This window comes from Strix uralensis, chromosome 16, assembly GCF_047716275.1.
Source record: "Strix uralensis isolate ZFMK-TIS-50842 chromosome 16, bStrUra1, whole genome shotgun sequence".
Taxonomy (NCBI): domain Eukaryota; kingdom Metazoa; phylum Chordata; class Aves; order Strigiformes; family Strigidae; genus Strix; species Strix uralensis.
The window spans coordinates 5,459,695-5,473,699 of NC_133987.1; the positions used below are offsets into that span (position 1 = coordinate 5,459,695).

At 47.2% G+C, this 14,005-nt stretch overlaps 1 protein-coding gene across 3 annotated transcripts in view; it reads right to left on the reverse strand.

The window, feature by feature from the left end:
- Positions 1–14,005, reverse strand: part of LMF1 (lipase maturation factor 1) — a 203,101-nt gene that overhangs the window by 134,528 nt on the left and 54,568 nt on the right. For all 3 annotated transcript variants that reach the window (XM_074886014.1, XM_074886015.1, XM_074886016.1), the window contains one exon: positions 9,007–9,155. In XM_074886014.1, coding sequence (XP_074742115.1) covers positions 9,007–9,155 — 149 coding nt within the window. The remainder of the gene's footprint in view (positions 1–9,006; positions 9,156–14,005) is intronic.

Genomic DNA, 14,005 nt, shown 5'->3' on the forward strand with positions numbered 1-14,005 from the left:
TCCACAACCCAAAAAACAGGGAAAAACAGGAAAGTACACGTCAGTTCTCCATTTCCTTCAGGACACACTAAAAGCATTTTCCCTCCCTTGTTGGCCAGGTGCAACTGGCTGCACTCCCTGAGTGAGAGCACCCAAGAGACCTGCACCAACGCGGGTAAATCCCAGCACCAGCCCACTGCCATCCATAGCAGCAAACGGGCAGGCTGGCCTGGGACAGCTGCTCCTGGACCACAGCTCTGCTGCCATGGAACAGGGATGCAGCAGGCTTGCAAGAACAAGAGAGTGGGAATCTCAAGGCGTTTAACCTTCTTAATCACCGATACTCCCCCTGACACCTCCCGTGCTCAGAATGTGCACTGGGATGGGATTGGGATTATCAGCACAGCAACCACCAGTCCTCAGCTGGGTGTAACACAGAGAACTGCCAGGCTCCACATCTGTGCCCCACAGAGAGAAAGGTGGGGAGGGAAAAGGCACAGGAGATGTTTTTAAATGGAGATGATGAGAAGTCACATAAATTGAAGCACATCATCACTGCTGGGTGCTTCCAGAGGGACCAGTAACACCTGACAGCATCGCGGCCGTGTGCCACGACGGGCAAGCAGCACTCACATTTGCTCTGGTGCAAGAAAACTCAGTCTCAGCTCTTACTTCTACGTTGGCCTTGAGTCCAACCTGACCTAAAGGCATTTCGTGTGCCTCATGTTTTACAGGAGGAACACCAGCCGTAAACGGATAATGACATTTCCAGCACCAGCCCTTCAAGTGCCAGCTGCACGGTTGCAGCCGCACAGAGCTGCAGTAAAACAGCGGCAGCTCACGCTTCCAGGCAGGGTTCCCTCGCACAACTTTCCTCACTAACTTCATCTGCGGCAGCAATCCAGGCTGTGCACGGCTGATACACACTCGTTAAAAACCTACACGCATACTTCAAATATCTCCAAACCTGAAATAACACAGAGCGGGAGAGACAGCACACGTGCAAACGCTATCACGCACCCCCATAAAAACCACTCATGTCTCCTCCACTCAAAGCTGCTCGCTGTTTAATGCTCTTCCCAGTTAAGCCAAAGATGTAATGATGCGAGAACAGATCTTGGCATGGAGCTGGGCAGGCCTGAACCCAGCTGTGCTTGATTTTGGCAGCATCAGGCTCAACAAACCTGCCCAAGCGGGAAGGGGCCCCGGCACGGCATCCTCTGCTGGATGGGGCTCCCACGTCCTCGCTCCTGCTCTGCCTGTGCTCATCCCAGTTTCTCCCCCAGCCCTTGGCTCAGTTTGGGACCTGTTTCCCCATCACAGTCCCCAAGTCATATTTTCTGTCCCCAGCAGTTTTGCTTTTTGACCTGGTAAGTCCTTGACCTGTCCCATCATTACCACTACAGCTCCAGTTGGAAGAGGCAATATTATGCCAAGAGTTAGACCTGAACTCATTACGCACCCTGTTTATATCCACTTTATTGACAGAAAGATGTGCTGATAGGGAACAGCCCCACATTTAACTGCCTCTCATCAACAAACCCCTCTGGTGAGACTGGAGGAGTTGTGTGTAACAAGCAGAGGCAACCCTTGAGAATAATTAGTGAGGAAATCATAAAAGTCATGTCTGCAGTCAAAAGCATCAGCTTTGCATGTCAAGATTCAGCTCGATGCACTCCAGGATGCAGCCTGAGCTCCTCCGCAGCACCAGGCCCCAAGCTGGACGGGGATGTCACAGCTCATGCAACGCAGGAAAACCCCACGGCAGAGAAATCGGGAGAAGCCCCCGACACCCAGCACTGCCACCCCTTACCCACCAAGTCTGGCTGGAGGGGGCTCAGGGATGGACCCTGCCTGGGGTTCTTCCCAAAATCCAGATAAATCACATTCCTGTACTCCTATCCCTTTACACGTGTTTTTTCAGTTACTAAGTTTTATCAGTGTTACTATAGTTACGCACACAGGTGTTGACGAAAATCAAATTCTCACATTTCTGAGCAAGTAATTCTCACATTTACCAGCAGAAGTAGGGAGGTGATAGTTCCCCTGTACTCTGCACTGGTGAGGCCACACCTGGAGTATTGTGACCAGTTTTGGGCACCTCAATACGAGATATCAAGGTGCTGGAGCAAGTGCAGAGGAGGGCAACAAAACTGGTGAAGGGCCTGGAGAATAAATCCTGTGAGGAGCGATTGAAGGAGCTGGGAGTGTTCAGTTTGAGGAAGAGAAGGCTGAGGGGAGACCTCATCACTCTACAGCTACCTGAAAGGACATTGTAGAGAGGTTGGTGCTGGTCTCTTCTCACAGGTGATTAGTGACAGAACAAGGGGGAACAGCTTTAAACTGCAACAGGGGAGGTTCAGACTGGACATTAGGAAAAAATTTTTCACAGCAAGAGTGGTCAGACAGTGGAATAGGCTGCCCAGGGAGGGGGTGGAATCACCATCCCTGGATGTGTTTAAGGGTCGTTTAGATGAGCTGTTGGGGGATGTGGTGTAGGGGAGAACTTGTAGAGTAGGGCTGAGGGTTGGACTCGATGATCCCAAGGGTCTTTTCCAACCTGAATGATTCTGTGACTCTAAGTATGCACACAATGTTTCTTAGACACTCAACTAATGAAGAAACAGAAACTATATTTTACGGTTTACGTATGCAATCACTAATGACTTTCAGGATCCAAAGAGCTATGATGAAGTTTCAGCAACACAGCGCTGGCAATTCATCAGCTCACAGCTACTCCCCAGCCTGCCCCCAGCACAAACGGGGCAGGTATTTGGATTCCCCCAGCACATTGTTTTTGCCTGTAGCAGGTAATTACACAAAATATATGAACTCAACAAATTGTCATCTACTCCAAGTCTTTTGCAAAAAAAGAACGGGACTAGCACTTGCTGAATGGGGTATTAGCCACAAATTGTATTTTCTGATAAAAGAATGCTCATGAGCAATGCTGCTACCTATCACAAAAACAACCCCAAAAGCAAACCAGAAACTTGCCCATCTCAGAGGCAAAGGCCACGGCCTCACCCAGTGCAGCATATGATCACAGCCCTGGAAATGAAACTTGAATCTCCCCCCGCCAGCCTGGCCAGAGCACAAAGCCCAGAGAGCACAAATGTGACTTGGCTTTGAAAAGCCACAAGATGCAGGGGAGATGCTGCTCTACCGAACCAGGGAAGCACAGCTACTCCTCCAACGAGTCCCATTACTGGGGATCAGGCGATTATACAAATCTGCAGTTTGACTAAATGGCTGCCAGGAGCCGAGAGCCTCTTGGGCCCCCCAGCCTGCAGTGAGGGGCTCAGAGGAGAGGCTGACCCAGACCAGGGAGTGGGGCCAGCAGCACAGAGACAGCCCCACCGTCCTCCAACCCACCAAACACACCGAGCCCAACACCAGCTCTACAGGGAACAGAGCAGCTGGAAAACAAACTCTGTCTGCTGAAAAATATATATACTTGAGAGAGGGCTGAGGCTTTGAGAGCGCAGCATCGTGCCTTCGATGTCTCCCCAGGTAGTTGCAGATGTCAAAACAGCTAATTACCACCAGACAACAGTGCCGAGCAAAGCACCTCACTGACAGCACGGGCTGCTCCTTTCAGCAAGTCACCACCGTTTGGTTAACGTCCTTGGGTAACGCTGACGGGCTGAGCACGCCCCTCTGCTTACCTGCCTCTTGATTCTTGTGGAAACACAAAACAACTCTTTGCATCTTCCAAGCTTCAAGAAATCAGAGTGACAGAGAGTCGCAAGCAAAACGACGAACACATCAAGTCACCGAGCGCTTCTGAGGCGAATCAGCCCCATAAATGTCTGTTTGCATCACTTATTTCCTAACAAGCTACTCACTCACACAAAGGGACTGCTATTCTGTTGCCTCTGCATGTTCCTAAGAAGCATCCGTCTTTACATCCTGCACTAATGGATTATTAAGAACATCAAACATATAGATTGAATCACATAATTATGCCTTTTAAAAAGTCAGCAATATTTGAGATCAGCCCAGCACTTGCTGCCAATCAAACCCCAGAAGCAGAGCCTGCCTGTGCTCCTCGCCTCCTGCAAGTACGCAGCCAGGGTTATTTTACTTCTCATAGGCTGTATCTCCCCTAAGCATGCCTAGCCAGCCCTCAGGGAAGGCATCACAATAAAGCAACTTCTGGACATGATTTTTTGGGGGAGGATTAGCCAGAAAACAGCAAGACTTCCTTACACTGGTCCAGAGCTGGACAACGGTGCTCACATGCTTCAGCAGCAAACACCTGGTTAAGACTAAAAGAGGAGGAAACAGGACCACGCTGGGGATGGTGCTGAGTGTCAGGAGCAATATTCACCTCCTAAGCAGAAAAGATATTAACAGGGAGACACAAAAGAAAAGGCAGCAGCAAAGCAGGGGAGCAGGCACAGCGCATCTGTGACTTTCATGTGTTGCTCAGACATCTTCCACCAGCTCTGTGGGCTTCTATGGTTTATGTAGTAAAAAAGCATAAAGACATATCACTGCTCCAGTGCTCCTTAATTAGGAGGGTGTAAAGAAGCATGAGGGGCAACAGGATATGGGAAGATTTTGAAATGATGGTTGATGTGCTCTGTGGAGACCAATAGCAACAATCATGCCAATTCGGGTTAGGAAATAATGTCCTTTAGGTCCAGCCTCCCTTCTTTACAGTCAGGTTTATTTTGTATCCAGCAGTTTACTGGGCTTGATCTTTTGTTCCTTCACAGGCTGATACAAGAGGGGCTGCAACAGCCATCGGTGCATCAGCACTCATTTTGGTAGGAATTCCTAGTGCTTCAGTGTGAAGCTAGAGCTCTGCATGGAAAAAGTTCCCAAATATCATACACTGAGCAGAACAAAAAAGGGGCTGACAAATGAAATCAACCCCCATGTTCATGATACAGGAACCGACTGCAGAAAACAGGAGAGCTATGGGATAAGAACCTGAAGTCTTCACTGGGAGTCATCACACTGCGAAAGAAAGACAAGTTGTCCATCTAAGGTGCGTGTCAAACCCCCACACGGCACTGCTCACTTAGCACAAGGTGAGAAAACCCCAAGCTGACCCGAGGGAACGGCGCTGCTTGGAGGATGGCATTTTCCAAGAAAAACCTAACCCCAACCAGCTAGAAGAGTCCCCGGAGAATCGTGCGGGAAAGTCGAACTTTCTTCCCATGTAAGACATAATCACTGCCAATCCCACCCCTGGGAAAAACTTCCTTCAGTTCACGTTTGTGCACAGGCTTCTGCTCCTGCCCAAATCAGAGAAGAAATCAAAGATGGCCTGTGAGCAGGTGCACCTCTGCGCCGGGAGGACACTGCGCTTTCAGGCATTAAACTCGCCTCCCGGTGCCTGCAAGCCCCATTACCCTGGCCAAGACGGAAACGTACATGTGTTTGGGCCCCAAAACATTAAAGATACCATCAATCACCAATTTCCACTTGCTTGTATAGATCCCCATTTAATGACCTTTCCATGTTTTCCTCTCCCATGCCTGTTACTTATATATCAGTAACCCAGACAGATGAGGGACTCGAGGGGCGGCATCTCTTCTGCAGAGGGCTCTCCCTAAAATAACGGGAGAGTTATTACTCTCCAGATAAAACCAAGAAGCAGCACAGAGATAACAGTAACAAAGATGTTTGGTGAGCACGGTTTCCCTTTATATCCAACCTGTCCCATAATTCAGAAAATATATTACAAATTAGCAGGAAGAGAGCAACGCTCAGACTCCTCTATTTTAGAAGGAAAGGGGGATGCAGACTTAGCGATCATATAACTTGTTAAGAAAATTAGCTGTGTTTCCCTACATTTGGCATCATGGATTGTCGATTCTTTCTACAATCAGCATCATGACTGTGAAGAAGCATTTCAGAAGCTGAGAAGCATCAAGACCACAGGAGTCAGCCTCCACCCATCGGGGACAAAGGGGCTATGCTGACATTTGGTAAAAATGTCACTGGGGATAAATGGCCCAAATAATACATTCACAATGACGTTCCTGGAAAAAAAAAAAACAAAACACCAACCCAAAACCAAACCAAACACCACACCAAAAAAAGAACAAAAAAACCCACCCCAAAAACCCAAGCCCCCCCCAATCACATCCACACCCCCCACCAAGCCCTGCAAGGTCTAACCTGCATTGAAGGTAACTTGCATCTTGGACTTCACCAGATGAGGGGATTAACAGCTCACCTCATGGGATCTAACCCAGAAAAACAGGGAACACTCTCAGCTCCTCCTGAATCACTGCACAGGGGTCCTGCAGGGACTGGGACCCCTCGGGTCACCCACACGGGTCCCCATGACTGTTGTGAAAGGTCAGCCAGTGCTGTATTACTGCACTCACAAATCTTTAACAACTTAGACCTTTGCTGCCCTCAAAAATATAATGAAGAAACCACGCAGACCAGCTACTAAAGTGCTTATCATTCTGTGCTTAAAGGAGAGGACAGGAAATTTAATTTGTACTAAAACGTGGATGGAGATTTCTGGCAGGTTAGCAGCCTTCAACTGTGTTTCCTAAACAGTTGCTTAAAATACTTGAAACCTACTGTAAAACCATCTCTCAACAGCGGCTGGCGCGTTAAGTTTTAAGCGCTGCTTTAAACTTGTAGAAATCCTTCCTCAGGTGGAGAGAGGCTGCCCTCAGGACTGTGACCTCCCCACACCCATCCCACGGCTGGGGGGGACACAGCTCCAGCCAGCTCGAGCGTAGGTGTTATTGGGACCTTCTCCAGCCAACTCTGAAAGATCTCAATTTTAACCAAGTCATCGTGATGTCCAAATGAGAAATGGGGAAGCATCAAGAACAACTTGCTTCCTCACAAAAATTTAATACCAAAACCACCCTTAATTTCTCATCCAAAGAAGTTTCAACAGAACCGTTCTCACTAGACCAACAACGTACCCTTCACAGCTGTTGGATGAACTGCATGGAGACCCACATCTCATCACCTGTGATGTCCCCACGGAGCTCTGCACAGAGCCAGCAGCAAGTCACAGGCCATCTCGTGCAGAAGAGACACGGAGCAGTGAGTACCGGCACAGACCCAGCCCTGCCGCGGGGAGGACGGTGCCTCTGTGCACCCAAGCCTGCAGCGGTGCCAGCCCTGAGGCTCCCGACCGCTTCGCCAGGCTCTGAGGCTGCAGCAGAGCCCACGCACAGACTTACAAACCACCTGTTGGTTTAAGGCAGGTCATTTTTAAGGATTATCTTCCATTATTCTCTCCCCAATCCATACACTGTGCTTCACTTGGCTACCACACTTCCCTCCCAACATCATTTGCCCACAAACACCACCAAGCTTTGCAGACGCTCCCATTTTCACTCCTTTCCTCAGGAGTTTTGCTAAGAACAATTCCAGCTTTTTTTCTAATAGCAACTTCTCAGCTGTCCCAGGAAAAAGACTCCACAAAGCAGATCACAAGAGCCAAAATAATTTTGCATTTACCTCCCTAACCACAACAGCTTGTCTGCCATGAGTGTCCTGACATTGTGTGTTCAGCCCAGCACGGAGATCTCCCCATTAGCTCCATCTCCCGCTCTCATCCCAGAGAGAGTCAGACAGACCCTCTCTCTACAAGTCAGGCTTCCTAAAGGACTGATTTCTATCATTTAAAGTTAAGTTGCAGTTACAGATGCATCCAGTAGCCTCCCTCCCAGGGTATGGCAGGAGCGGCATGGTGGGATGCTAGAGCAGCAGCATCCACCTGAACTCCGACCAAAAGCCTTATGGCATTTTAAAAGCATTAAAAATGTGACTTTGTCCCATAAATCATTACTGAATATTTTCAACCAGCAGTTGCATTAAAATCTATAGGATTAGCTACACATGCAGATATTGTATAGAGTCACAGAAAACTGGGCTGGAGCAGACCTTCAGGCATCATTTTATCCATCTGTATCACCACACAGCAGGACCCGATCTAGTTAATTAGTAATGAGCAAGAATTGCAGCTTTAGGAAGCTGAGCGAAATCTGGCAATGCTACACAATAGCTATGGCAAAGAAATGAATGCAACATCAAAGAGTGGGTTTTGAAATACTACTTCCACGACACATACGAAAAAGCAGAATTTTCTGCTCTTTCAAGCTGAATTTGCTGAACTGTCATGGGCTGGGAAGTCGCCCTTAGATGCAACAAGCGTACAGGACCTGTTTTCCAAGAATATCTACTGTGATAACACATTCTCCACTAACAAAGTGGTCTTGAAAACAGGTAATAGGAAGGTTAACGCAAAAAAAAAAAAAGTTTGTCTTTCATTTCTTTTATTTTTTAACAGCGGGAGGATAATTAAGAGCTTACTGAGCTTGACTACACGTTCAAGCACTTTAAGAGCTGGAGCGAGAGAGGATTTTAGAGCAAATGGACACAGGAATGTCCATCCACCTGCAATCTCTTTCTACAGTGATGATCCTTAGCTTAAAGTTTTGGGATATTTTGCAATATCCACAATGCGGATCGAAATGACAGGATAACGCCCCTGCCACACCTTTATTTTAACAAAGATGTGTCAGTTCCTGATGGATTCTTTTAAAAGCTACTTGGGAAACTCCACTGGCACGGGGACAGTAATGCAGCAATTGTTCTCTTTGAAAACACGGAGCAGAGAATGACATTTCAGCAAAGCGCACACAAAGAAAAAATAACAGGGTAAAGCTCCTGGTTCCTGGGAATTACCCATTGGATTACCAAACATCTTATCAAAAAGCAACAATGCCCAAGCCTCAAACTTCACTTTTATTCCTTTTCAAGTGCCAATCACAAGAGCAGCACCAACATACGAACACAGATATTATTACTCCCATGTTTGTCCTCCTTAAAATAAATACCAATAATAAGTTAAAAGATTCTGCAAACCAGAGCACGAAGCATTTCCTGCTACATGTTCCTTCCTTGTAACCAGAAAAATTCCTACACCAGAGGACTCCAATGTGTTGGACCAGGGGCAGGTTTTCTGCTAGGATGAGACACTTCTTTTGCTGTCACCTCAAAAAAGCAAAAAGGTGAAGTCCCACTTACCGCTCCAAGCATGATCCTGAAAATCAGCCACCGAAAGCTCCAGATGATGATGCTGGAAGGAGGCGTGTGCCGGGGCAGGCGGGAGAGGGTCCAGAGCGGGCAGAGGAATATCCCCAGGAACCCTGTTTCCAGGAGCTGTGATTCCCATCCTGTAGTGCCAACACATGAGAAATGAAAAAGAAAATAGTGATTGTGCAAGTCCTCTAAGTTACCCTTTCACAAATTTTAAACACCCAAGAAGAAAAAAAATAACTTGTAATGCTTTTTAAGCTTAACTTGGGGGAACTTAGGTACCAACTCTGTCCTAACACACACATCTCACGCTGGGAATTCAGATGCTTTAAGCTGATGATGTGAATGATGTGCATCTGCATTTGGTGCATTGGGTTGTGGTGTTCTCCAAGCGTGCACACTGACACTTCTGTTGTTTACACAGTTATTTTATGCAGTGTGAAGCAAGAGAAAAAAATAAGAACATCTATGAAGCAAAGGAAAATGTGATTTAAGTGCCCTGGGAATTCACAAGGTGACCCAAGCACACAACTGATCAGTGTTGCTGATTCCTGCAGACCATGGACCAACCGAGCGATTGCAAACCGTCCCGCTGACTGTGCTGGATTTGTGCCAAAACGGGGCAGTCTTTATCTTCAAAAGACAATGATTAAGATCACATTAAGTCTTATTCATCACCAACATTAATGTGCAAACCAGAAGCTTTGAATTTTTAATTTTAAAGGAAAGTCATAATGAAAAAAGTCCAAATTGTCCCTCAAGCCAGTTTTACACATTGACAGATTTAGCGAAATTACTCTAGACTGAATCCCAGTAGAGCCTAGATCAAAGCACAGCCTTGTAACCACACAGTGAACCTGTTACCTGCGATACCGGGCGCTTTGGAGAGGGCAGACTATGACCTACTTCATGCAAATCTGCATTTTGCATTTTCTTTTTCCAGCACAGCATAGAACAAAAATATTGAAATGATTATTCCGGAAGAGCCAGAACACAGCAGTTCTGTTTTGACAGGTGAAGTCCAACTCCACCATGTTTTTAAGTAACAATATACTGATGCCAAAACCAAATTACTCCAACTTTGTCCTACCTTCAATTACACACTCTTACATTCAAATATTTCTGTCAAACAACTATTAAAAAAAAAAATCTCCATTCTCCCTCCATACATCCTGTGGTTTCTAGAACAGATACCCCAACTGCCAAAATTAGCACTTCTGAGAGGAGAAGCGAAGTATATTGTTATAAAAGCAGCTGCACCAGGAAAGCAATGGCTAATACAAAATGTGAAAGGTTAATTGTTACTAAACCCAGCCACAAATAGCAGTTATGGGTCTAACTGGCACCAAAATGGTAGTATATCTCCTTCGTTTCTGCCTGCACAAGAATCCCACTGTTATCAGCGTTTTCATATGTTAATCACTGTGTTCCCCTGCAGACGTATAGGATCCTGGCTGGACGGCTGAGCAGGAAGGCAAGCGCCTCTACGTCTCCAAACGGCCTTTCGATCCCTACGTACGCACTTCCCTCCAAGAGCAGCATCGCCTCTCACCGAGCAGGACATGCTGGCATTTTTTTTTTTAATTTTATTTTTAAACCGAACTCCTAGGGAGGTGTTTGCATGCGTGGAGGGACAGGGCACGAAAGGACCATGCCATCCCACGGGACACATTTTTGGGGCGTTAAATGGGTTACACGAGCGCGCACCCAGCACCCAGGGACGCGTGCGTGAGCGCGCGTGTGTCCCAAGCGAACCCGAAGCCTTCCCGGTATGTGCTGGCCTCCAAGGATCATGAGTTCAGCCTGCACCTGTGCTTCTTGTTCCAAAACGACAAGTTTGAATCCTGGCACCATCACCACCACCCGGCTGCGAGTCCAACAGCATAATCCGCTGCGAACCGTGCCAGCAAGGGGGACAGCTCAGTGCCGCGGCGGGAGGGGGGGACCAGAGCAAGCAGTGCTGCCAGCTGTTGGGAGAAACCTCTTAAATTACCCGCTGCTGACAACGGGGGCTGGCAGCGGGTGCAGCTAAACCGGCACCAAACAGGGTTTAACTGCAAGTGCAGCCAAGGACAAACTGCGGTCACAGCACCGTTTCAGAAGTCTCTGTCTAAACTTCCTCAGCTTGCAGCTAAATCCTGTCCAGCTCCAGCTGCTCTGCACCCATCGACAGCAACAGGCAGATTTGCTCATGCAGATGAAGTGCTGTGCTGTACTTTGCTCTGCTACTAACCTTCATAGCAAATCACAGCAAGTTCCTGCTAAAAACCAAGTTTAAGATGCAGATATGCACAGAGAGCCTCTGATTTATTAACAACCCTCTTCCTGGTGGACTGAGTCTCCGCAGATGGTAATGTGGTCATGCAGATCAATTTTCCGGACTCGCACACGTCACCCAAACAGTTACACACCCTGCCCTTGGCAGCAGAAGCTCCTTCTCCAGCCCCCATCCACCCTCCTTCCACCCTGAGCAGCTCTTCACCCTGGACCCTTCCCTGCAGCAGCCTCCCTGCTCCCAACCCACTGCCAAAGCTGTCACCGCCTTCCCTTTCCCCAGTGAGCACAGATCTCATCCTGACTCTACCTTGTTAGTCCTCTTACAGGCTCCATCATCTGCAAACAGTTAAGCCTTGATGCTTGATCCTACCCCATAAGCAAAGCAAGCGTTTGCGATGGTAGGATTATCCGAGATGCGTGTGTCACATTTTCTACTAAAAATTACAGCTAAATCGTGAAGACTTTCAAGGATGTGAACACGTTGAACATCACAAATGTATCCACAGTACAGCACAGAAGGGGGGAGCTCTGCTCCATATCACATTCACTTTATTGTAAATTGATATTAGAAAGGAAGATTACAAGATCCATCAACAGAAACCTTGCGTTTCTAACTGCTGACTTAGAAACAGTTGTTCATATCTACCCCTTAAAAGCCTCAGACTCAAAATCCCTTGCAATCTTAGACAGGTTCGGGGCTGTAACCATGTGTCTGCCCCACACTGCTGAAGTTTGAGCACTGCCACCCTTTAAGACCACTTCTGAAGCTCACAAAGCCCAAATGAACCGTGACACCTACAAGGAATCAACCAAGTCACCACACCTTGGCAGGGAAGACCTTAGTAACAATTGGTACTTAGCTGACCCGTGCAGCTAAGTAATAACAGCATTTTTCTCCGTATCCTTATCCTCCTCCTTGTGCTATCAAGTGGGCAGGATTGATGGGATGTGTTTGGCAAAGGAATCTAACATCCACATCCTCCATCTCCACCAAACATGGAAACCACGCACTGAACCCTCCTCCAAGCTGCAGAAATTCCAACCCTCAACATTTTTTAGGACAGTTCTACCACTGCAAAAACATAAGACATGAAGGAAGTCATCTCCGTGACCTGGCAGGACCTAGAGGGGGAATTAAATTATTTCCCACTCTGGGGCTGTGGGAGGAGAGGGCAGGCACTGGGCATCGGGAGCTCACGGGGCAGCCACGGAGCATCACACAAACTGAGAAACTAGCGGGAATCAAAGCACCGGTAATGGAGTGAAGATCTCTTCCCTCTCACGAAGCTTAATACGTACAGCGACGTTTCCCCATTCTAGCATTTTTGGAGAACCCATTTTATAAATGGCAGCAAACCCTGTGATCTTTAGAGGCATCAGGGCTATCTCAGAAAGGCAGCTCCCCTCCTCAACGCGCCAACCAACACATCCTTATTGCTGGGGCTAAACTCGGGGCTCACCTTCACCCCGGTCCCTGTGGCCCTGGCGCACACTGATACTGCTGGGAACGAAAGGGTCACGTTGTTGACCCACCTGCTCCTGTTTTCTTCAGTTGGATCTAGTCAAATTTCAGCAGCTGCAGAGCAGCACAAAGCGCCCCATTGTTATCTCCCGCGCAGCCGGAGAGGGAGCCATGGGGAGGGTTTTTTTGGGAAAAAAAAAAATTGAAATAAAATAAACTGCCAATGGAGGCTGCACTTGCCCCACACGCGTTTCGAATGTTTGTTACATGCTCTGAACTTGATGCGGCAAAATCCATAGTTTGGCATTTTCTAGAGGTCTCTGCTGGGGCAGGGGAGGAGGCGAAGCGGGGAGGATGTGCCGGGGGAGGCAGGAAAGACAGGTCAGGGGAGGAAGCAAAAAGAAAACCAACAAAAGCTTTCCCATATTCCTTTTAGGGTTTTCAAATGTTTTTCTTCTTTAAAATTATATAAACCAACAGTTTAAATTTTCAGCTAGGACATTTAGCTCAACATCAAGTGACATCTATAGTCTAAAACCATTTGCTACTTGGAAGAGGAACTATTAAAGCCGGCACCGCGCCGCCTCACCGAGTCCTTCGGCAGAGACCATACGTGTTGGCAGGAACATCCCATGCGCTGTAGAAAACATTACTGGTGCCTAACATTAAAAAAAAAAGTCCATTTGGTATGAATGGTCTCCAAAAAAGTGCAAAGCAGCCCCATTATGGCTCCCTATAGAGGGTATTATTTCTAATGGAGTATAGCTTATATAGCATTGTATCATTAAGGTTTCCAATTTTTATCTTTATTATTTACCATCAAACATCTGATGAAAAAAACAGCCAAGGTACCACAGCTTGTCCATGGCTAGAGGAAAGACAGTGCAATCCCCTCCCACCCAGCCCTGCACGCTGCACCTTCAGCCCTCCCGCATCCCAAACCAGTCTTCCGTTTGCATGGACAGGCAGGGAGAAAGCAACGAGGCATAGAAGGGCAGAAAGCCTTCAGAACTAAATACAAAATAGTCAGCTCCAAAGATAACGAAGTTTCTCATTTTCAATTATTTTTCTGCAAAAAAAAAAAAAAAAAATCATCTGCTCAAAATCAAACCCGCATCTAGCTATGGTAGAAAACACTCCGATAAATTATTTTTATTCATTCCCCTTCCTAAAATACAGGATAAGGTGAAGTGGCAAACTGTCTCTCTTTGTATATACATATCTACACATAAAATTTATAGAGAGCGT